At 37.2% G+C, this 26600-nt stretch overlaps 1 protein-coding gene across 1 annotated transcript in view; it reads left to right on the forward strand.

The window, feature by feature from the left end:
• The first annotated feature begins 2339 nt into the window (after positions 1-2339).
• The window catches only part of LOC128776455 (uncharacterized), a 102565-nt gene continuing 78304 nt past the window's right edge, over positions 2340-26600 (forward strand). Inside the window, 1 exon segment of the mRNA XM_053900705.1 lies at positions 2340-2485. Coding sequence (XP_053756680.1) covers positions 2340-2485 — 146 coding nt within the window.

The following is a 26600-nucleotide window of genomic DNA, read 5'->3' on the forward strand; positions in this document are numbered from 1 at the left end:
GCCAGGGGCCACACACTTCTGATTATTTTGAAGAAATTCTAGACAGCATATCATTTTACCTATACATATTTTACTATGTGTCTTTACAAGAACTTAAAAAAAACATAATTATAATACTATCATCACACCTAAAGAAAATTAATAGTAATTCCTTAATACTATCAAATACCTAGTCAATGTTCATACTTCCCCAGTTGTCTTCACTTGTCTCACATTTTTCTTCTTTTTTTTCATACTTTGTTTGGATCAGTATCCAAATAAGGTCCATAGACTGGAAATGTTCGATAAGTATTTTAAGTCTCTCCTCTCTTTCTTGTTTTCCCTTCCATCTCTATCTGTTTTATCATGTAATTTTATTTTCAGTTGAAGAAACGTGGTTTTTTGATCTACTGAGTTTCCTATAGTCTAGATTTTGTTGATTCCATTCTCAGTGGTTTTGTTTGTTTGTTTTTAAAACATAAAACAAAACAGAACCATGTTCCACTCTCTCTTATACTTCTTATGAAGCCATAGTTAGGTCTAAAGACTTCATCAAAGTATTATGAACAAATCATTATGAACTAATGGATTTAAATAAGAATTGTAAACAAATAAATAAAATCGTGTGGTCTAAGCCATTAAGTTTTGGAGTAGCTTGTTACATGGCAATAGATAACTGCAACAGTCCCCTTTCATTTAATGAGAAAGCTTCAGGGGCTTCTGGCTGGCTCAGTCAGCAGAGCATGTGACTCCTGATCTTATGGTTGTGAGTTCAAGCCCTATGTTGGGTATAGAGATTACTTAAAAAGTCTTTAAGGGGCGCCTGGGTGGCTCAGCTGGTTAAGCAATCAACTCTTAGTTTCTGCTCAGGTCATGATCTCATGGGATCAAGCCCTGCGCTGGGGTCCATGCTGAGCATGGAGCTTGCTTAGGATTCTCTCTCTCCTTCTGCCCCTCCCCCTCCTTCTCTCTAAAAAGTTAATTAATTAATTATTTAAATCTTTTCAAAAATAAAGAGAACACTTTATGAATAGAAAAGTTAATTAAAATATTTTTCATTGTCCTTTCTGTTGCATCCATGAGCTGGCATTCCAACCTTGATGGGCAGGTGGCATTGCCATTTGTTTTAGAAACTGCTCCCCATTCTGTGTCCATCCATGTGTAGCACAGTACCTGATCAGTCCAATGTGTTCCCCACATGTCCTTTCTGGCACTGTTGCTTCATGGATCATGCACTGTATTTGTCCCTCAAGAGTTAGCCCCCTTCCCATGACCAGATTTTTTGGTTTATGCTATTGCTTCTAATTTATTAGTGATCCATTTACTTCAAATCCAGTGTCTGGGAGCCTCTTTTTCTGGAGACAGAAAAATTTTAAGCAAAATTGGTCCATCTCCTTTACTTACACAGAAATCAATGTCTAATTTGTAGGTGATTAATTTTGATATTACTAGAACCGTTTTTCCTGTCTGAATGACTGTAATGTGTTTAGAATCTCATTTGAGAATGAGGCCCTTACATACAGCTTTCTTAATATTTGGTTTCTGTCTTGGAGCCTATGGAGTGATGGGAACCTAAATGCAATAACATTTTACAGTTAAATTTTAAGAGCTATTAAGAGGTATATCTCGAGACTTATTGAGTCTTCAAATCTCCAACATCAGTAATTAAAATATGACTAGGTGTATTCACTAGCCAAGTGACTATCACCCACCAGTTTTCAAGGTTGGCCGATTCTTTCCAGCAGACTACTTTAAAGGCATCATCTCATGTAATTCTCACCAAACCCCTATGAAATAGGGATTCCTGTTGCAAACTATAACATACCAGCATACTATATACTAGCATAAACTATAACATACTAACTTTTAGGTCACCTGCAAAGGGCAAAACTGCAGATATTAAATCAAAGTGTGGCAGGGTTTTTCTCTATTCACTGTAATGTGAATCTCAATCATTACCATCATCAGGGTTTACTAGACTTCTGTAACCACACACTTAAAGAGAGCTACTAAAAAAGTGTAAAATAGAACCTGTAATTTTGGTGGTCTTAGCCTTTCAAATTGTGAGCTAAATGGATGATATGTGCGTGTTGGTTGCCCTCTGGACACTCTGTTTTTGGTGTGTGGAAGTTTCATAGACTCGGAAAACCAAAAGCTAATTACAGGCAGAGGAGACAGAGAGAGAAGAGTAGAAGAAAGGAATAATAGAAAAGAGACAAGGTTCCTTGACATAATAAGACCTATCCATAAGCTACCATATATGTAACTTAAACCAGAGGGAAATATAATAGATTTATATTCTTTCTTGCTGCGTGTTTTCTCACTATACCAGCAGACTGTAGCAAGAGAGTAAGAACAACATGAAAAACACTGAGAAGCAACAACAACAACAGTATTCTGACAGGCTGTTCATCTGCCTCATGGTTATATTTTCTCCAGAGGTTGCTAATGTTATGGTTGGGAAGGAGGGTGAATTGGAGGCTGGCAGTAGTGAGTATATTCAGAAGTAAGTCTTAGAATTTTTCTTTTTAAATGTTAAGTTTATTTATTTATTTTTGAGAGACAGAAAGAGCGAGCAGGGGAAAGGCAGAGAGAGGGAGAGAGAAAGAATCCCAATCAGGTTCCACACTGCCAGGGCGGAGTCTGATGCCAGCCTGGAACTCATGAACTGTGAGATCACGACCTGAGCTGAAATCAAGAGTCGGATGCTTAACCAACTGAACCACCCAGGCACCCCAAGTCTTAGAAATTCTTGATGAAGTTCAGTAACATCTTGCTAAATCTCAAGCCCGGTAATTTATATACACTCTTATATCCAAACACAGACACACTCTTCTGCCCTGGGTGTTTAGCAAAGAGAGGGCAGCTTATAGCTAAAGAGAAAGCTCACATTACAAAGACTTCATTACTTTTACAAAATATGTACCCAAGGACATTTACTAGTGCACTGAGAGCTATTATCATAAATAATTAAAACTAAACTATTCTTCTCTAAATAAATGTATAAAGTGCATTGGGTGATTCAAAGCACTAAGCTTTCTCAACATAGTGTTTTGTATAATGCAAACTTATAATGCAAGAACCTAACCAAGTCATTAAAATCATATTCCTGGTTCTTCCATAGAGACTTTTGGAGCAGATTTGGATAGGGCACAACAATATAGAGTACTGAACTCCTTCCTACTGTTTGGTCTTTTCATCCTATGGTAATTATTTATAAGAGGGTGAAAATGTTTATAGACATCTTTACAGGAGGATTCCCAACAGCAGTATTTTATACAAATACTTTGACACATAGTTCAAAAAGTCTGAGTGTCAAGCAACATGACACTCAACATCACTGCCCATTACGGAAGCCATTGTGGTTTGTGTTGAGGAGTTTCCTTCTGGAGACTTCCCTACTCAAAGAATACAAAATGAAGAGCCATCACAATGTCACTGAAAGGATTCCCTATGCCCTTTAACCCAACGTACATTCTCATATTTGGCTCAAAACACTGATTTAGATATATAATAACTGCTTGGCTTGCTCCTCTGTTAGTCCTGGAAGAAACTGAGGTTGCCTTGAAAATGAAGAGCTATTTTAAGGTCAATTTCAACAGGCAGGATTCTCCTTTTAGTCCATTTCTAGGATTATCCTGATTTGAGTCTTCTGAAGGTGAGTCGCCTTTAGGAATCCCCGCAAACTGGAGGTTAGTCTGACCCAATTCAGATCTTGGAACGGAACTTAATTCAAAAGCAACTTACTAAAAAATTCAGACTCTGTATATGGCAGCTGTGTTACCTAAAGTCTGTGAGCACCCATGTTATCTCCAAACCAAAAAGATATTGGCACCTGTGCCATTACCCCCCCCCCCCCCCATTCCTCGGTCAGGTAGACAGCACTAATCTACCATGATTTTCTGTTTTGCTAAACTCAGATATGCCCTTGCAGTACTTCTCAATGCACCACAGAGAGCCACTATCAACTGCTGGCATTAGCTCTTTAAAAGAACACTATTTGGGGCACCTGGGTGGCTCAGTTGGTTAGGTATCCAACTGTGGCTCAGGTCATGATCTCACAGTTCGTGGGTTCAAGTCCTGCATTGGGCTCTGCGCTGACAGCTCAGAGCCTGGAGCCTGCTTAGGATTCTGTGTCTCCCTCTCTCTCTCTCTGCCTCTCCCTGCTTGTGCTCTCTCTCTCTCTTAAAAATAAATAAAAATAAACATTTAGGAAATAAAATAAAAGAATACTATTTCTGGGGTGCCTGGGTGGCTGAGTCAGTAAAGCATCTGACTTTGGCTCAGGTCATGATCTCGTGGTTCATGAGTCTGAGCCCCACATTAGGCTCTGTGCTGACAGCTCAGAGCCTGGAGCCTGCTTCAGATTCTGTGTCTCCCTCTCTCTCTGACCCTCCCCTGCTCATGCTCTGTCTCTCTCTGTCTCAAAAATAAATAAAAACATTCAAAATAAAATCCATCATGGGGCACCTGGGTGGCTCAGTCAGTTAAGCATCCAACTTCGGCTCAGGTCATGATCTCGCAGTTCACAGGTTGGAGCCCCGCCTGGGGCTCTGTGCTGACAGCTCAGAGCCTGGAGCCTGCTTCAGATTCTTTGTCTCCCTCTCTCCCTGCCCCTCCCACACTTCCACTCTGTCTCTGTCTCTCTCTCTCTCTCTCAAAAATAAATAAACGTTATTTATTTTTGAGAGAGAGAGAGAGAGACAGAGCACGAAGAGGAGAGGGAGACACAGAATCTGAAGCAGGCTCCAGGCTCTGAACTGTCAGCATAGAGCCCAACACGGGGCTTGAACTCACAAATTGTGAGATCATGACCTGAGCCAAAGTCGGTCACTCAACTGACTGAGCCACCCAGGGGGCCCCTCAGAAATAAATAAACATTAAAAAAATAAAATAAAAGAACACTATTTGCTATTCTGAGGTTAGGGCTTTGAAGTCTCTAAGCTAAATGAAGTATCAGACACGATGTCATTTTCAGGCATAAAAACTTTAAAGCTCAAATGTTTATATCAACAGAGTGTAAAGCCTGCTAAAATGGGAAAATGTTTCATAAAGAAGAAAGAACGGAAATGTTGGGGCATAAATTTGGGGCAAAGGGCAGTTCTCTGTAAAATATTCTGGCAAAGGGAAGATTAGACTGCAATATGAATAAATCACTTGGTACACTGGTGCAGAAGTTTTCATAAAATAGTAATTTTTAAGAATGAAAACACTAGACTTTTAATCCATTTGTTATCCTGTTTTACTTAGAAACTAAGATATATTTTTATAAAATAAATTTAAAATGTAGACAGAAAGGATAAGTCAGGAAATAATTTTTATTTCCTTTTTTTTTTTTAACGTCTATTTATTTTTAAGACAGAGAGAGACAGAGCATGAACGGGGGAGGGTCAGAGCGAGGGAGACACAGAATCTGAAACAGGCTCCAGGCTCTGAGCTGTCAGCACAGAACCCAACGCGGGGCTCGAACTCACAGACCGAGAGATCATGACCTGAGCCGAAGTTGGCCGCTTAACCGACTGAGCCACCCAGGTGCCCCTAATTTTTATTTTCAATAATAGTTACTCATTTTCACCTGTGGTGTGAAGTTTGTCCTGTTCTACAAATGAGAAAGTGAAGAAGGTAAGAAGGTGAAGAAAGGAAAGTTCGGAAGACAGAAAGGTGTGAGTCAGAGATGAAGTGCACACTATAAAGCCTGGTGAAAATAAAATAAAAGAATTTTAATGGAATAATTACAGCAGCAAAAGCTTTTACTATCCGGGAACTAGTGGAGGCTTAATCTTCAAGTGTTTAAAGTTGGAAATCTGCAATTTGCTGGGGGGGGGGGGGGGGGGGAAGGGAGGTGCTTCTTCATTCTAGGTGGGAGCACAGAACTCGAATTTGTCCTTAGGTCACGTCCTCATTTCTGTTCAGGAAGTACTATTTTGGTAAATCTTTTAATAATACAAACATAAGGTCAGTCAGTCCCCACCTGTCTTAGTCTATTTGGGCTGCTATAACCAAATATCACAGACTGGGCAGCTTATAAACAACAGAAATTTATTTCTCACTATTCTTCAGGCTGCAAATTCCAAGACCAAGGTAGCAGCATGATCATGTTCTGGTGAGAGCCCTCTTCCTGGTTCACAGCTGGGGCCTTCTCACACTGTCCTGCAGGGTGGAAGGGCCTAGGAGTCTCCCTGCAGCCTTTTTCATAAGGCATCAATGCCATTTCTGAGGGCTCCTCTCTTATGATTTAAGAAACTCTGAAAGGCCCCACCTACTAAAGCCATCACCTTTGGGGCCAGGATTTCAACATATGAATTTTGGGGGAACATAAACATTCAGACTATAGCATAACCACTCAAGGGAAGCTCTGAATCAGCAAGTTACACAAATGCAAAAACTGATGTTAACATTCTGCTTAGTCTTTTAACTTAGGTCATTATTGGCAGAATCTTGCCTCTCTGGATACAGAAAATATTTTCCTCCATAATCTGAATTTCAACTGTTCAGTGCCTAAAAATCATCCCTTTCTCTGAATCTGAAGATATGTGATTGGCCTTGTCCAAGCATTTGTTTGCAAGGACATCAGGAAACCAGATTATGGCAAGAAGAATTATCAGGCTGAACTTTGCTCCAGGTTATGCTTGAGGAAATAGAATTCCAAGAAAATGGATGAGTATGTGTACATGCTCCCTGGGTTGTATACAGGACTGGCTACACAATTTGTGGGCCCAGTACAAAGTGAAAATGCAGAGCACTTTGTTCAAAAAGCAAGGGAAAAAATACCACTAAAGTTACTAAAATGTAGGGGTGCCCAAGTGGTTCAGTCAGTTAAGGGTCCGACTCCTGATTTTAGCTCAGGTCATAATCTCAAGGTTTGTGAGATCGAGCCTTACATCAGGCTCTACACTGACAACGTGGAGACTGGGATTCTCTCTTTCCTCTCTCTGCCCCTCCCCCATGAGCGTGCTCTCTCAAAAAAATAAACTTTTTTTTTTTAATGTGCTTAAAAAATAAAATAAAATAAATTTAAAAAGCTACAATAATATAAAGCTTTTTCCTCTCTTCCTTTGTCTCTTTCTCTGCCTCTCATGGTATTCTTTATTTGGTAATTAATGTCATGCTCTCTCTAGCACCAGACTACTCATGGGCAAGTGCAGATCCTCACAGATATTGACAAAGACCCTCTCCTTAATAAGACTTTAGGCAGATTCCTCTGACCTTCTTCTTGACCAATCCTGAACTATGGCCTCCATTCTGGCTGCATAGCCTAATTATAAATAGAGTCCTACTAAGTCAGTTTAGAGAAAATCTCCCACCCTTCATACATGATCACCCTGGATGCCTTCAGCAAGAATCCTGTTAAGTCAATTTAACAAGAATCCCTCTATTGTGGATATCTCTTCTCAGTAATTTTCCACCCACAGACTGCCCACTCTGCTCCTTGGCTATACATCTCCGTTTGTCCTTGCCGTATTCAGAGCACGGCCTGATCTCTCTATTCTATTGCCATAGTCTTGACACCTATTGCAATAGTCCTGAATAAAGTATTCCTCACTGCTTTAACAAATGTCAAAATAATTTTATGGTGCTGCCACTCAGATAGGATCTAAATGATCATCAAATCCCTGGACCTCTCATCAAGGATGCCAAGTGCACATGTTTGAAGCCTTTGTCTTCACTCTTGATTGGGGATCCATTGGTGAGTCTACTAAGCCAGTTTTGTGGATGACAGTCCACTGAGCACTGTAAAGACAGATTTTGATTCTTAGGATTCTGGGTTTACTCTCTGAGGCTGGGTTATATTAAGTCACAGGTTTTTTTGTTTGAAAGATATCTCCTAAGCTGGAAGTTCTTTATGGAACTTTCAAATGGAGATTCACTGCCTGACTATTGGGCTGGAAATTTCAAATGGAGATTCACTCCCTGATTCTTGGGTTGCAAATTTCTTCCTGGCACTTTGTTTCAAGTGATGATTTATTTCCTGACTATTAGGCTGGAAATTTGTTTCCTGGATCCTTGTGAAGACTCTTTGTTTTCTCTATTTGATCCTACCTCTCCCGTGGGAATGTCTCAGTCAACTGAAACCCCCTTCTCAAACTCCTGTTGACTATATGCTCTACCACTATAGCACTAATTCTGCCAAATTTCTTTCTGGTTGACATAATTTTACAAAGGATAATTTGGAACTTAAGATCTCTCTGAAACTGGCTCATCTAAGACATCTCCCTTTCCATCATCTCTACTGATGTCCCCTCAGTCTCTCACCTACAATTTAGTTCCTAGGCTCCTTAAAATCACATATCAGAGCAAAAGAAAATCTTAAAGTTTCCTCCATAAATATTGGTGAAGTCCTTTAGCCCTCTATTGAGTAGCTAAGCTCAACTCTTCCCATTCATCAGAAACACAGTTCAGATAAAAATATAAAGTCGAAAAACAATGTGCCCCAACTATTTCATATAAACCAGTCAGTTTTACATTACTGTTTAAAATGTTAACACTGGCTAAAATTTTAGAATGAAAGCTATTTGGTCTCTATTAGTGTCTATCTGTATGCTTATGTATATTTATATATGTATATATGTCATGTATATGTGATAGTTTTCTACCTCTAGATGGTATTACCAAATTAATTCACAAAAATCCCACAAAGGAACTCTATTCAAACTGGCTTAGAGATGAGTAAGCACTTATATAAATAAAATATTCCTAAAACTATCAGAAACACAGAAATTAACCAAAATGGTTTTCAAGTTCATGTGACTTGAGTAAATCTTGATAGATGAGACTAGTTTGGTATTATTGGTTTAATAATGCAGAGATTCAACATTAAGTATAATAGAAACATATATTTTTTATTTTACTTGCGATTACTAGTCAAATAAGGTGACATTATATCTACTAGATGTTTAAAATTATAAAAACTATAAACTCAACCTAAGAACAAATGGACAAGATGCAGTAAAAATGAATTTGTTGAGGGGCACCTGGATGGCTCAGGCGTTTAAGTGTCCGACTTCAGCTCAGGTCTCATGGTTTGTGGGTTTGAGCCCCATGTGGGGCTCTGTGCTGACAGCTCAGAGCCTGAAGCCTGCTTCAGATTCTGTGTCTCCCTTTCTCTCTGCCCCTCCCCCACTTTCTCTCTCTTTCTCTCTCTCAAAAATAAAATAAACATTAAAAAAGTTTTTTAATGAATTTGTTGATATCCATTATGCATACTTCATGTATATCAAGCATTGCAGTAAAACAAACAAACAAACAAAAACCAAAACCGTGTATTTAACCTTTATAGGTTTTGTTTTTGTGATACTTGCCTAACATGCATATGCTGTAAAAATAGTTAACGGGAATAACTTGAGATGATGGCTAGCTTTGTTTAATGATATACACTAGTTTCCAAAGTCTTTTTGGTAACTTGCAACTTTAGAGTTAAGCTAGGTTAAGTAATAGATATTTGTTAAGTATCTAAATCATTTCTAAGTAAGATATACTATTGAAACATTCATCACTAAGCATAAATTTAAGTTTATATACTTTTGGCTTCTTACTTTTTTATGGCACATAGAAGCTAAATGTATTTGGGTCTGTTAATAAGTTATTTTTGCCACATTGAAAAGTGGTACTATGAGGAAGCATATACCTATAAAATTGTGAGACAGAGTGATGGTTAATTTCTGCGTCAACTTGACTGAGCTAAGGGATATCTAAATAGTTGGTAAAACGTTATTTCCTGGCATGTCTGTGGGGATGTCTTGGAAAGAGATTAACATTTGAATCAGTAGACTGAGTGAAGAAGACTGCCCTTATCAGTGCTGGTGGGAGTCATCCAATCCAAAAAGAGCCTGAATAGAAGAAAAAGGTAAAGAAAAAGCAAATTCCATCTCTTTACTTGAGCTGAGCCATCTTCTACTGCTCTTCGACATCAGAGCTCCTGGTTCTTACACTTTTGGACTCATACTGGGACTTAGACTATTGGTTTCTTAATTTTCAGGTCTTAAGACTCATACTATCTTCTCATACTGCCTTTTCCTGGTTCTATAGTTTGCAGATGGCAGATTGTAGAACCTCTTAGCTGCCATAACTGTGTGAGCCAATTCTTATAATAGATCTCTTATACATATCCATATATATCATATAGGTTCTGTTTCTCTGGAGAACCCTGACTAATACAAATGGTATACTCATAAAATTTGCCAATCTGCTGCAGAATGGTGGTATGCAACAGACAATTCACAAGTGTCTACTTCCCAATTTTCTCTGTTAAAAAAAGGTTACTACTGGCTAAAAATTATAAGTATATGTAAATAAAACTACTACAAATAATAAGGGTAAAGAGAAACATCTTTGCATGAAAAGAAAGCAAGGAATGTAGGATGTGTTTCAGTTAAGGGAAAAAGAGGAATTTTGTCCTACATTAAATGATTAGTTATTCAAGAATAAGAGGAAGAGTGTAGGATAAAAACTTAATGGATATAAAATGTAGAAGGTTTGCAGAAAAGGAACCTTGGAAAAGGAATATTATCTCATGTGGTCAAAGCTGGCTCAGATTCAGCCGGCCAAAGCCAGTTCATTTATAAGGTTGTTTGCTTTTAACGAACTTAGATATCAAAAGCACACTGATATAAAACTAGATTTTGATTTTCTCCCTGTTAAAAATGATAAAGTTTTTTTTTTTTTTATTTTGTCTGCTCTTAATAAGAGACTGTAAAAGGCTTTTCTTTACTTTTTGAATAACATGCCTAGGAAACCAAGATTTTGTGTCTTATCAAATAATTTCATGTGCTGTATGTTAACTTTTATCATGTCCTCAATTATTTAAAAGGACTCAGTCTTTTCACGTTTTTATTTATTTTTTTAATAATATTTATTTGAGAGAGAGAGAGAGAGAGAGAGAGAGAGAGAAAATGAGTGGGGGAGGGGTAAGAACGGGAAAGAGAGAATTCCAAGCAGGATCCATGTTATCAGCATGGGGCCTAACGTAGAGCTTGAACCTACCAACTATGAGACCATGACCTGAACTAAAATTAAGAGTCGGTTGCTTAACTGACTGAGCCACCTAAGAACCCCAGTCTTCTCTTTTTAAAAGAGCTAAGGTTTTTTATAATCAGGTTACCTCCTATAGTTATTTTTGAATTATTTTATTCTCACTTTGGTTAAATAGGTAGCTCGAGATTGTCTCACAGTGACCTAGTATCTTATTTAATCAACAGTACAAACCTCTTAACATTTTTGACAGTTTTGCCTTTCCAAAATCAAACCCTAAATGAAATCTTGATCCCAAACTGACTTTGAGATTTCCAAGAGGGCTTCTGGAAAAATCTCAAATGATTTGTTCTTTCACTTTGTAAAAAGTGAGATGTTAAATGGGGCGCCTGGGTGGCTCAGTTGGTTGAGCGTCCGACTTCGGCTCAGGTTATGATCTTGAGGTTTGTGAGTTCGAGCCACGTGTCGGGCTCTGTGCTGACAGCTCACAGCCTGGAGCCTGTGCCTGCTTCGGATTCTGTGTCTCCCTCTCTCTCTGACCCTCCCCCGTTCATGCTCTGTCTTTCTCTGTCTCAAAAATAAATAAACATAAAAAAAAAAAAAAGTGAGATGTTAAAAAATAATTAGGTTTATTTGTATGTTGAATGGCATAAAAAAATAATTGTCAAGAAGGGATGGGTAACTTTCCCTAGATTATATCTGTATAGGTAAATTTCATTAATATAAATATTTCAGAAATTATACAAAGTTCATAGCAATTTATCAATATTCTCATTGTCCATGATATGTCCAGTATAATGTTATCAATTAAAAAAATTTTTTTTAATGTTTACTCTTATTTTTGAGAGAGAGAGACAGAGCACGAGTGGGGCAGGGCAGAAAAAGGAAGACACAGAATCAGAAGCAGGCTCCGGGCTCTGAGTTGTCAGCACAGAGCCCGAAGCAGTGCTCGAATTCACAAATCATAAGATCATGACCTGGGCCAAAGTCGGACAGCTAACTGACTGAACCACCCAGGTGCCTCTGGTGTTATCAGTTATAATTCCAGTTATTATTTTTAAATGTTGTATGCTACAGAAATAACCAAAATCCCTGGTCAAATTAATTCACCTGGGATCTTCAACTATGGCCATATTAAGTCTTTTGTTCACAGATAGTTATTGTTTTACTCTGACACTTTCTGAAAAGTGTTTGAAATTACTTATAGGTTAGAGTGCTTCATCTTCAACAAAAAGAAACTGTCTCAGAGAGTCATGGAAAAGAATATGACAGGTACCCTGAGATACAGGATTTTGGTGCCATTGCTTAAATAATTTTGAGACCATACCACTGGACTGAGTAAGGATTTCCAAAACTCTAGTTGAGAAGCTAGTTTAGGTTCCTAAAACTTCTAACCCAAGTTCAAGCAGAACAAGAATTAATTACATGGGATTGAGTGATCTGATTAAGGATGATTATGACTTTTTCTTTGGAATTTTGCTAGATCTTTAATGTTCTCTATGTTGGATATAATGTACTCCTCTTTCTTTTCTCTTAAGCTATGTATAACTCACAACAATTTAGTGATTATACTTTTATAAACAGAAATTGAACACATATTTTTTTCTCTCTGCCTGATCCCTCCAGAATTAAGAAATTCTTATTGAGTATTCTTATTTCCATGACAAAATAATTATTTGCATAAGTTCAATAAGAATCTGTTATCCTTATAATAGAGCATAATTAGAAATTTTAGTTATACGGGGCTGGCCCAGTCAGTAGAGCATGCAACTCTTGATCTCGGAGTCATGAGTTCAAGCCCCATGTTGGGTACACAGCATACATGAAAAAAAATTAGTTATATAATCAAGCTTTGACTGGGTTGTCATATTTCAGAATAATATGCATAAACAGATATGAACATAGAGTTTTAAGGAACTAAATCTGACTTTATGGAACTGATTCTTACAAAGCCCTCTTGGGAAAACCAACCTGGTACTCGAGTTACAGAATTCCTGGTTTTACAGGTGAGTAAGGAAAGTCACTTCCTGGCAGGCCCAGAAAACCTAGGTTATTTGGGGAAACTTGAGAAGAGAGGAAAGCATCCAGATTTATAGGTATTGCAGGTAAAGTTTGGTGGTGAGTTCTTGGCTTGGCTTCCTATTCTCAAAAGGTTTTTAAAAGTCTAATTTGAGATTCCTTATTTAAAGTTCTAGCAAAACAGACTTAAGGCATATATGGTCAATTACATTAACACTGTACTCATATATATATAATCAGGCCAAATCTGATGAGACCAGATTTATTTTGTAAACAAGAATTAAAAAGGAGGGTAACTAGAGGCACCTGGCTGGCTCAGTCAGTAGAGAATGTGACTCTTGATCCTGGGGTCATGAGTGCAAGCCCCACGTTGGGCATAGAGCTTACTTGAGAAAAAAAAGGAGGATAACTATAGAGATTTCCTGTTTCATATACTATAGGAAATATTTATGTTTCATAAATTACAAGAAAACTTTAGCATTCCTTTGTGGGTTTTAGATTCTCGTTCTATTCTTTTTGTCTTTGTTTCTTATCCACCTGTAAATTGGACTGGATCCTGCTGTCCTGCATATTTTGTCAGTCCTGACCAAATTTTCAATTCTTCTAGTTTCCTCCAATATCTGGCTATAACTCTCCATATTAATGTTTTCAATTTTTCTCCCACTCTCATGCATTAGAGCTACCGAGAACAAAAAGCTGACTACCCAGATCCTTATGGGGGATTCTAGGTTACCTTGTATCTAAGGAAGGCTTGCAAGCTGAAGCTGAACATTGGCAACTTTTGTGCTTGGAGCTACTGCTGCTGTATGAACCACTCAATTTTCACTGGAAAACCTGCATCTTCATGCTCTGCTTCAGGAAATAACCACAGATGTGACATTGATGTCCATCCTATCATCAAATACATTCATACTGCAAACCAGGAAATCCATGAGATTGCCACTGCTGTCCTCACTCTACCATCTAAGGATGTTTCAAGCCCAACATCTAGAAATCTTTTCAACTGCTGCAAGTCTCAACAGATGGCTCAGTTAGTCCTTAATGAACAAAAGACAGCTAATGGAAAATGGACTTATATAGTCTAATAAAAGAAAGAATGTCTCTTCTTTCCTTGAACAAGAGGAAGGACTGACAAAGATGCACTTCTTGACCAAACTTGTAGACAGGGTCCTCTGAGCCTTTGTCTTAACTAGGCCTTGGCCTTGGCCCTCATTCCTGCTGGGCCTGAACACCCCAAATATAAGATGAATGTTGTTAAGTCAGGTTAGAGATAATCCCCCATCGCTGGATATCTGATCAGATTCCTCAATTCCTACCCTTTATAACTGTTCACCCTGGCCTGCTATCAGCAAGAAAGCTGTTATGTTAGCTTAATGAGAATCCCCCTACCTTTGATGACTTCTCTCAGTAATTTTCCCTACTGACCTCTCCCACTCTGTTTCTTGGCTATAAATATCCATTTGTTCTTGCTGTATTCAGAGTTAAGCCTGATCTCTCTACCCTATTGGAATAGTCTAGACACCTATTCCAACAGTCCTGAGTAAATACTCCTTTACTATTTTAATAAGTGTTAGAATAATTTTTTACTTCATAGTACTCCAAGCTCCCACCCTGAGACTCAGCACAAGACGCCACCCAGGGTTTTCCCATCCTGCCGCCTGTAGGACCACATGCTATGCCTGCCTGGGGGCAGCAAAGTCAAGACAGGCATCTGTGCCAAAAAGCTCAAGGTACCTGGATCAGGGGTGAGGGAGAGGTGAAGTTTCCCCATTTCTCTGGGTCAGAGGGCAAGTTGGAGACTTCAGTGGCAGATACACTTGGAGACACCGTGCCCAGCAGAATGGACATCTCACAACGGTCACTGGCAACACAGGCAAAAGGAAGAGGCTTGAATGGAAAAACAACAAGAACAACAAATAAAAGACAAACAAAAACCTGAATGATCCGTTCTGAAGCACATGAGGAAATCCCCTGAGAAATTTCCAAAAATAGCAGAGGGAAGACTTAAAAGGACTACATTTCAGCAAATGATTCAGTGATAATTTAGTACGAAAAGGAAATATAATTTCATTTTAAAGTTACACACTGCTGAGGCCAAAATGTATGGGTTGCACATTCCAGAAATTTATAAATAACTAGGATTATCAGTCCTATTCTAAAACACACACACACACACACACACACACACACACACACACACACACACACATCTATGGCTATTCACCACTTTAAGAAACAAAACAGAAATGATTTCTTGGCTATAATACTGAAGGCTCCAGCAACAAATGAAAGTATAGTCAAACTAGACTTCATAAAAATTAGAACTTTTGTGCATAAAAGAGTAAAAAGGGATCCCACAGAATGGTAGAAAACATTTGTAAATCACATATCTGATAAGATTAATATTCAGAATATATGAAGTTATATAAAAGTGTGGATAGGAATTATTACTTAATGGGTATAGAATTTCAGTACAAGATGATGAAAAAGTTCTGGAGATGGATGGTGGTGATGGTTGTACAACAATGTGAATGTTCTTAATGCCACTGAAAATGGCTAAGGTGTATATTTTACTACAATAAAAAACAAAGAATAACCAGCAAAACCCCCAAATTTATTAAACTAATAAGATAGGAGATGGTTATTGGACTATAAAAGGATTTCTTAATTTTAAGGAAGATTCTTTCCTAGAGTTTTACTGTCTCTTCACAAATCATTAGACATTTGTTAAATGTTTATCTTTTAACAGGAAATGATAAAGAAAAAAAGAAAATATACTAGAGAGCTTTGTAAAACTGTGTGTGTCTCTTTAAAAGGCTATTCAGTATGGGTTTTCCAAATGTTTTGTTTTGAAAAAAATTTTTAAGTTATGGATATAGTAAAATGAATTTCCTTGTATCTGTCACCTAGGTTTATCAATTGTTAACAATTCACTACATTACCTTTGTCTCTCTCTCTTTATATATATATATTTATATATATTACAAACCTCTTTATATATATATAAATTATTGTTATTTTATTTTTCTAATAAAGATTAGAGAGTAAACTGCAGACATTGCGATTCTTTACTCCTAAATAATTTTAGCATGTAATTCATAAAAACAGTGACTGTGGGGCACCTGGGTGGTTCAGTCAGTTAGGCATCTGACTCCTGATTTCCACTTAGGTCATGATCTCATGGTTCAATAGATCCCTCTCTCACCCCTCCCCTGCTCTCCCTCTCTCAAAAATAAACATTTAAAAAATTAGAAAAAAAAAAACACTGACTTTGTGTCACGTAGCTACATTACAATGATCATAATCAGAAAATTTAACACTGAGGCAGTACTATACAATGCATATACACATTTCTCCAGTTATCCTCTTAATGTCATTTATAGAAAAAATAATTATCTTTTCTATCCAGAATCCAATCCAGGATCTGCATTTAGTTGAGATGTTGTGTTCTTTAAATTCTTTTAATCTAAAACAGTTCAGCCTTTCACGACACAAATAATTTTGAAGAGTATAGGTCAACGATAACACATCCGTCCTTTGTTTGAGGTTGGTCTGATTCATGTTTATGATTAGTTTCAGGCTGTGCATTTTGGCAGGAATGCTACATAGGTGATGTCGTGTCCTTCTGAGTATATCACATTATGAGGCATATGACACCAGTTTGTCCATTCTTTTGCATTCTCTCTTGGTTAAGGTAGTGTCCACCAGGTTTCTCCATTATAAGGTTACCGGTATTTTTCCCTTTGTTATTGTAATTTGTGAGGAAGTACTTTAAAGCTGAGTAAATATCCTGTCAAAGCTGAATTCAGTGGTTTAAACATCCATTGACGATTCTGGCCCTAATTATTTCTATGATGGTTGCAAAATGGTTAATTTTCTAACTTTATCACTTCTTTTAGTAGATGTTGGTTTGTTTTTTTTTTAATTTTTTTTTAACGTTTATTTATTCTTGAGACAGAGAGAGACAGAGCATGAATGGGGGAGGGTCAGAGAGAGGGAGACACAGAATCCGAAACAGGCTCCAGGCTCTGAGCTGTCAGCACAGAGCCCGACGCGGGGCTCGAACTCACGGACTGCAAGATCATGACCCGAGCCGAAGTCGGCCGCTTAACCGACTAAGCCACCCAGGCGCCCCTGCTGTTTTAAAATGTAATGTTTTGTAACAAATATATGCATTCTTTTATATGGCAGATATATTGGAAATAAATTTGTATTTTGACTATGAATGTGAAAAAAATGTGCTACATTTTTGACCCACAGAAGATATAAAAGAGAAAATTAAAGAGATAAGGAAAAATGGACAAGTATTTCAGTTTTCTTTCCAGAAAGTAGAAACTTCTTTTGGATGAAAACAGTCATCTACGACTATGCTAATGTTTAATATAAAGAGGTTTATTTCCAAGATAAAGATAGAGAGAGTGAAGGCAACTTTTTAAAGAAGTCTGATTATCAATAACCAAACAGAATAAACATCAATTGGTAACAATTAGGGATTAGTGAGAAAGATTGGTTCTGGGTATTTACTTCTTTAAAGTTTAAGTATTATCTTAAAATGGGGTGTAGTGATTCTAATCATATTTAGCTGTTTTTTAGAAGTACACTTACTGTGATCCACAGAACCAAGGGATCATTAGTCATGTAACAGCAGGATATAGTAATTGCACATAATAAACTAGCAAGAAAAATCTTCCGATGCTGAACTTGCAAAAATAAAGATATTAAGTGAGAAAAGCCTTAAGTCAGTGGTTCTAAACCCTGATAGCACAAAAGAAACACCTGGGAGCATTTAAAATGCCCAGGCCTCACCTCAACCTAGTTATACCAGCCTAGCATGGGTGTGTTGAAAAATCACCCCAGGTGGTTCTAATGTGCAGCCAGAGTTGAGGTCACCACCCTGTTGAGGAAATAATTAAACCTCAGGCTGGTTAAAGATTCCTTCTCATTTCTCTATTGCTTTTTTCATCCTAGGCTAATATCTTTCATTTTTCCCAAAGCCCCTTGGGATATGTCTAGAGGCCCTCTTTCAACAGCTATACCCACTTGTCTTACCACTTATAGTTCCTCCTTTGGTGTAGGACATACGATAAGTATTTCCATTTCTCTAGATTCTTCTCCTGCAAAGAGTCCCTTTCATTTTTTAAAATTTTTATTTTATTTTTTTAAGTTTTATTTATTTATTCGGAGAGAGAGAGAAGGGGAGGGGCAGAGAGAGGGAGAGAGAGAATCCCAAGCAGGCTCTACACTGTCAGTGTGGAGCCCAACGCGGGGCTCGAACTCAAGAACTGTGATATCATGACCTGATATCCGAAATCAAGAGTCAGAGGCTTAACAGACTGAGCCACCCAAGTGCCCATAAGTTTTAATTTTAATTCCAGTTAGCTAACATACAGTGTTATATTACTTTCACATGTATGATATGGTGATTCAACACTTCCATACATCACCCAGTGCTCATCACAAGTGCCCTCCTTCATCCCCAACACCTATTTCACCCATTCCCCCACACACCTCTGCTCCAGTAACCATCAGTTCTCTGTAATTAAGAGCTTGTCTCTTGATTTGTCTCTCTCTTTTTTTGAGTCCCTTTCATTTTAAGGGTTTCCAATGCAACAAATAAAATAAAACATACATTGAAGAAACCGTAAATATTGTGAATATTTTAGTTAATTCTTAAGCTATCTATTGCTTATTGAAATATAAAAAAAAGTTACCTTGCTCTTTTCCCTTCCTAGTCTCTGTTCTTTGATAATATAGAACAATGCTCTACACTTTCATTGTATTATTTTTACTCACCAGGGCTTAAGTTTACTAGGATCCAACATTCTTAATAAGAATCCCCAAGCTTTCAATCTGATACCCTTCTTAGAAGTCCCAATGATTTTACTAAGGTAAACATATCAATATGTACATTTACATGGATATATATGTGTGTATACACGCACACACATGCTGGTTATATATAGCAGAATATTCAATTGCTGTAAGACACCAGTTTTACACTTCAGAGGAACTGGTTTATGCAATCTCTAATTTCTCTAGTTTGCATTGGAAAACACCACCCTATAACTTCCTGCTGCTGCATATTGAAAATCATAATAGGTATAAAAATAAAATACATATAAAACTAAAATCTAAGTCAATGAAATCAAAGTTTTTTTATTTATTAAATTCATTTTGTAATGTGCCCAGGAGCAGTCAATTAGAAACACTGAATGAGAGTGAAATCAGAAGGAAACATAAATATTATCAGTCATGAGAACTTCTGCTGATGAGTAGTTATAGGAATTTCTTGAAATGCTTCTAAATCCCAATATGAATATTTTAACATGACAAAATACATTTTTGAGGTAAGTCAGTGTTATAAACTGTTGTCCAAATGTAAAACCTATTTCTGAATATCTAATTTCAGCAAACTTATGTTCATTTAAGTAAAAATGCTGGGAAAGTATAGTTCTTTCAAGTTCAACACAAGGGTTCTATTCAATCAAACATTTCCATCTTTGAGGAGGTTGAAGCATTTTGCTGATCTGGTCATAATAAATAACCCTAGACTATGCTTGTTTCCTATGGTCTATCCATGAAAGATTAACTCTACCAGTGGAAGTCTCTGGATATTGTATGTGGAGAAAGAAAGAAAAGAAATGAGCTGTTTTAGGACTTTGTCATTTTTTCATCTAACATGAAGGTTGCCATTTTCCTTTAACTTGTTTACTTTGTCTCCACCTCAAAATTATAAACAACCACAGCAAGAAAAACTACACCTAAACTGTCCTGTTTTATTCATTTTTAAAATGGAACTATGACTTCTGGCCCCTCTTTGATTGTTTCATGACACCGTTTAAATAAAACAACTGAAAATTGCCACCATGCTAGTTATAACGGAATTTAATCTAAGCAATTAGATATTAGGAATTCAGAAGATGAATCTGGTTAAAAAGTCTTGATATGATTCAGGAGAAGGTAAGGTTTGCCTCAAACCCATCCAGTGTAAAGCTACATGATTTTGAAGAGACCACTAACAAAATAAAATGCCATGCACAATAGAGGTTAAGAACCAACAAACAAAAAGATGTAGAAGAAAGTCCCCGAATCCAAGAAATAATCTTTGGTTAGGAAATACTTGATTACCTACAGTTTTTAACTTCTTGAATGCTCTTCACAAAAATTTAGCTACACTTAGGGTAGGGTGTTGGGGAGTTTTTTCCTAACATGGTTTCTTCCTAATGCGGATCTTTAGTTTTAGTAAAGAAGCTATCATACTTCCCTAATGTTCATTTATTTGCCTTTAAAGGTCCATAATTGCATTCAAAATGCTACATTTCTTTTCATTTCAAAAAAATGTGCCTGATGAATTTTATTACCTCACTTCAGTACAACCATGCAGGGGCTCAGACAGGTGCCTTGTAATCTCCTCCCCTCCACTCTTCAGCAATGCAGTAATCTCCCTGAGTGAGAACAGCACTGACTTCATATCCATTACTATGTGTCTTTGAACATTAAGTGTGTAGTAGCTTTTGATAATAGAGGGGCTTCCACAGAGGAAAGGCTAAAATCACAATAACTGACTTCAAGTATAATAAATAGCACCATGTGCAGGGGTCTTTCTATATCATAAAAGGCCTGAGCATGTTTGAGTCATCAAGTCAAGACAGCTTCCAAAACCTCTGAGTCAATGTGACAGTAACCTGGGTTAAGGTTTTGCTCTCTTCTGAACACTTCATTTAGGCAAGATGAGAGAAAATAAAATAATTATTTTCTAGATTTATTATTTTATTTTAAAAGAGATTATTATACCAAACACCATTACTCATTATCTAACTGTAACAAGTATCAACATTTTGCCATAAATAAAAATGTTTATAAATATATTTTTGAGAGAGAGAGACAAAAACAGAATGCAAATTGGGGAGGAGCAGAGAGAGAGGGAGACCAAGAATCTGAAGCAGTCAGAGCCTGACCCAGGGCTCCAATTCACAAACCATGAGATCATGACCTGAGCCAACGTCAGATGTTTAACATACTGAGCCACCCAGGAGCCCCAACATTTTGCCAGTCTTGAGAAAAAAGAATTTTAATACTAGGGAATTTAATACTATAATAATTAAGACAGTCACAGTAAAAATATGACAAGCTGACCGGAAAAATTAAGCAGGAAAAAAATGAAAAGAATGCTAGTCAGTTACAAGAAACTTGATTTCCGCTGGCCCAGCATTCAGTTTTGTTCAATACTGTAAAAGTAATTGCTGCATGGTAAAGGAAATTTTCAGCTGAAACAATAACATACACATTGCCTTTACTGTGGGTTTTATGAAACCCTGACTGGGAAGAATGGTACTCTGCTTCTTCTAAGACCGCTGCAGGGTTCTAATTTCAAAAGGTGTGTGTGAGAAATGGAAAAAGGGAGCTCTTCTTCTGGAGGCATTCTGTGATGGAAAGGGCCCAGGGCGAGGCCTGGAAAGTTTAGGCCTCTTCTCAACTCTACCAATAGGTGGCTGGGTGACCACTAACAGAATAAAATATTATAGAAAATAGGAACTAAAACAAAAAAGATGTAGAAGGAAATTGTGCAGGTCCAAGAGCATAGTAAACTAAAGCAGATTAAGTTTTAAAATGGCAATCTTGCTTAAAAAAAAAAAAAAAAATCAACCTCCAGGTTTAACCACCACTTACAGGGGATAGAAGAACAAGTCATATAACCACAAGGAAACAGCCAAATCCAGAATGGGGGACATTCTACAAGAAAAAAAAAAATGAGCCAGTTTCTATAACAAATTAATGCATTAAAAGAAAAAAGTGAGGAAAATAGGGAGGGAGGAGGCTCTTACAGAATAAAAGAGATTCAAGAACCTTAACAAAGAAATGCATTGTGTGAATAATTTTTTTGGATCCTAATTTAAACAAACCAACTAGAAAATACACCTTTGAGACAGCTGGGAAAATATGATGATGGCCTCAGTGTTACATGGTAAGCAATTACTCATAATTTTGTTAGGTATGATAACAGTGTGGTGGTTATTATTATTTTTTTACATCTTATTAGTTAGAGATATCTTACTAAAGTATTTACAAGGGAAATGACATGTCTGAGACTTTCTCTAAAATTTTTTAGCAAAAAGAAGAAAAGGAAGAAAGAGAAAAGAAAGATGGAAGGAAGTAAAGGAAAGAGAAAAAGAAAAGTATGTGGGAAAGGATAGATGAGACAATATCGATAAAATGTTAATTTTTGTTGAAACTGGATAATTGGTACATGGGGTTCATTACACTTTTCTTTTACTTTTGTGTATGTTTGAAAATTTCCATAATTAAACTTTTTTTAAAAATGTTTATTTAGTTTTGAGGGAGAGAGAGAGACAGAGTGTGAATGGGGAAGGGGCAAAGAGAGAGAGTGACACAAAATCTGAAGCAGGCTCCAAGCTCTGAGTTGTCAGCACAGAGCCCAACTGTGAACTGTGAGAGCATGATCTGAGCCCAAGTCGGACACTTAATCCACTGAACCACCCAGGCGCTCCCATAATTAAACATTTTTTAATGGATGCTTTGGTGTATTGGGGGATATAATATTTATGTCAGTCCACCTGCTCCTTGAGATTTATAGACTGAGAATTTTTTATCCTTTTTTAAAGCAAACAATGTAGTAGCACTTAAAGGACACAGATATGATTTAAGTTAGGCCTATTCTAGCATTGTTTTTGTGTCATAATGTACTGTACCTGAAGGGCTGTTTAATTCCTGCTTATTTACTATTTCTGTAACACAACATTTTCTAGCTCTTGAATTCTCTGCTTTATGAAATACCATTTATAAATTAAACACTGCATGGTGCGCCTGGGTGGCTCAGTCGGTTAGGCGGCTGACTTTAGCTCAGTTCATGATCTCGCGGTCCATGGGTTCGAGCCCCACGTCAGGCTCTATGCTGACAGCTCGGAGCCTGGAGCCTGTTTCGGATTCTGTGTCTCCCTCTCTCTGACCTTCCCCCGTTCATGCTTTGTCTCTCTCTGTCTCAAAAATAAATAAACGTTAAAAAAAAAATTTTTTTTAACTAAATAAAATAAATAAATTAATTAATTAATTAATTAAACACTGCATGAATCCCTAAGCCAGCCCACTTAGATGAAAACAGGAGGGTTTTTTTTTCTGTATTTATTTATTTATTTGTTTATTTATTTGAGAGAGAGACGGAGTATGAATGGGAGAGGGGCAAAGAGAGAGGGAGACCAGAATCAGAAGTCGGTTCCAGGCTCTGAGCTGCCAGCACAGAGCCCAATGCGAGGCTCAAATTCATGAACCATAAGATCATGACCTAAGCCAAAGTCGGACGCTCAACCGACTGAGCCACCCAGGTGCCCTGAAACAGTCGTTTTTCCACTTCCAGAATGCTCATGCAAGTACATTTCATTCTGAGAACATACTCATGGACTTAGGTGAAATTGCATTGTGGAAATTCTAAGCTTACTAGTTAAGGTGAACAAAACTTGTCAACTCAAGGTCCTAGACCAGGACAAATATGAATTATCATTCTTTCCCCAACATCCAACACCAATTTAACCTCTTCAACGACAAATTTTGGTTCCATCTAAGGCCTCTGCCCATATAAGCAGAAGCTAGTAAAGAGTAGTTGGGAGGGTTGTGACTTTCTTTTTCTTTTAACTTAACCATTTTTTTTTGAGAGAGAGAGAGAGTGAGCACGGGAAGAGCAGAGGAGAGAGAGAATCTTAAGCAGGCTCCACACCCAGCACTGAGCCCAACATGGGGCTTGATCTCACAACCTTGAGATCATGACCTGAACTGAAGTCAAGAGTAGGACTCTTTACTGACGGAGCCACCCAGGTGCCCCAGAGTTGTGACTTTCTTATGCCTACAAACATCTCTCAGAATGCAAAACCCTGGCAAAGCCCTCTTCATAGGTTTTTGATATGAAGAAGGCAAACATCAAAAAATGATTTAATTTGATCTGAACTTGATTTTTAAAAATTAGCCAAGTTTTTATACACTAATTTGTCTTTAGGTAAATTTTTAGCAGAATTCTAAACATTCTAGAGTAACTATTAAGTTATGACTGGATAAAAATGTCATTAATTTTTTCAAAATTGGAAGAAAAACAGTAATTCTTTAAAGGTTTGTAATACATCTCTGGTGATATATCTCCAAAAACTCCTCTTTGGAAAAATAGCCTGGCATAGCAAAATTGAGGCATGTTATTGAGGAGCCAAGAATAGGTTCTAGAATGAAAATACTGCCAACAATTAATATACATTAAGATATATACCTTAAACAGCTAGCATTTATTATTCAGTATAGTTTTTAATAGAAAGTTGTAAATACACACATAAGTGTATGGATCAATAGATTTTAACAAAGTGATCACAACTGTCTACTGACCACCCAGCTTAGAAAACAAATCATGAGGGGGAGCCTGAGTGGCCCAGTAGATTGAGTGTCTGGCTCTTGATTTCAGTTTAGTTACTGATCCCAGGGTTGTGGGATTGAGCCCCATGTTGGGTTCTGGGCTGAACATGGAGCCTAATTACGATTCTCCTCTCTCTCCCTCTGTCCCCCTCCCCGCCCTGCTGCTCTCTCTCAAAAAGTTTTTAAAACGAAGTCTTAAAAAAAGGAAGACAAGTAATGGGGATTAAAGGTACAGCAAGGAATATAGTCAATGGTTTTGTAAAAGCATTGTTTGGTGACAGATGGTAGCCACACTTGTGGTGAGCATAGCATAGAGTTGTTGAATCACTGTGTTGTACACTGGAAGCTAATGAGACATTGTGTGTCAGTTATATACTTCAATAAAAAAATTAATTGAATAAAGAAAAAACTTAAAAACATTATGTAGCAGCCCCCTTGTACATCAACCAGTTAAAACCTCTATAGCCTCGTTGTCTGCACTATTTTGTGCTCTTTTGCCACATTTTATTTAGCCTGTTCTAAATTTTACATAAATGGAATCGGGCAGTATGACTTTTTTTATCTACATTCTTTTGCTCAACACTCTTGTAAAATACAACCATATTATTGCAGATGCTATTATTTTAACTGCAAATAGTATTTCATTGTATGCATACCCTATAGTTTATCCATTCTCTGTTAGTGGGCATTTGGGTTATTTTCGGTTTGGTGAATTACAAATTGACTGTTGTGAAATTCTTGTACTATCTCTTGGTGCACATATGAATACATGTCTGTTGAGTATATGCAGGCGGCATTTGTTTTGATAAAACCTGAGATTTACATGGCAGGGATCACATTTCCTTCATCTTTGTGGTCCCAGGACATACTAGTGGCTGGTAGTCAGGAGATAATAAATCTTTGCTAAATGAATGAAAAAGTAGATGCTTTCTGTGGCCAATTAGCTTTCCTTCAGGACTTAACGCCACACCACCCAAAGTAGTATATTTTGGGGTATCATTGAAACCTTTCTATTTACACACATATGCCAATTTTCCTTTCCGTTAGGTTTTATCAGAGAGGTTTTCTATATTGTGTATCTGAGTGTTGTAACTAATGATTGATGCCCTGCAGGCATTTCAAAAAACAACATGCATATTAAGACTGCCCTCTGCCTAGTGCTGTTTACAGCTTGCTTTTTGTTTTGTGAACTGCCTGACACTTTTGCTCAGAGTCATTTATTACTGAGGCTGCATTCTACATTTATCTGTCTGCTACTCTTTTTACAGGATACCATAACTAGACTTTTTAACTTGAATTAGCTCTAGTTATAATACTAGCTCTCACAAGTTGGTTACATAAACTTAAAAAAAATGAACTTTAAACTAAAATTTTGACTTTTATCTTTTTGCAATGTAGGCGTGGGACAAAAAAGAGCACTTTTTGAGGCTATATTTATATGAAATGGGAAATGCTATGGCATATGCTTCAGGTGCTGATATATAGCCAAAAGAAATGGCTAGCAATATTAGTATCTTACCTTATTTTCCTCTCCCTAGTTCAGAAAATGTTACTTTTCATTGTGGGTGGCATTAATTAATATAATGAGAAGATGATGGAGCTAAAAAACAACAAAAATATCACAAGCTCTTCATTCAGCTACAGACACTGACAAACGGCCCACCCAGGTGGACTTCTAGAATTTCAGTGCTCAGGATTCTATGATTCTTACATTAGCAATTAGCCAGAGTAGGAGACCTAACATTGTTGGCAGTTCAAAAAAAACAAGCTCTAAAAACTTTAAAATTAAAAACAATATATGATTTGCTACACATTTTTGTTGAAGACAAAATACCTTCTTCGTGAAGAGACTGATTTAGAGATGTCAACCCAAAAGTCTTTAAAGGGAAGGACACATCTAAAAAGGACAGTCACTTTTGATGGTTTGTCCAATTAACTTAGAAATATCCTTGACATTTTTCCTCTGGGAAGAAAGACTTTGGGTGACAGTTTTTTATACTGCTGTTGTTTGGGGTTGTGGAATTTTCTTCTGTGTTGTTTTTAGCCTTTAAGCAATGAGAAATGGCCTTGAACTTAAGCTCTGGAGTTTTATACCTCCTTGCATGCATGTAGCTATTTTCTGGGTCATTGTACTTGTAGTTTCCTTTTTTTTCCCCTCTTAAAATCACTTAGATACCTCATCATCATTTAAAAACTACTGTTCCCAAAGGCCTCTCCTAGTTATCTTT

This window comes from Panthera pardus, unplaced genomic scaffold (genome assembly GCF_024362965.1).
Source record: "Panthera pardus isolate Hobbes unplaced genomic scaffold, ASM2436296v1 HiC_scaffold_13, whole genome shotgun sequence".
In the NCBI taxonomy this organism is placed as follows: Eukaryota; Metazoa; Chordata; class Mammalia; order Carnivora; family Felidae; genus Panthera; species Panthera pardus.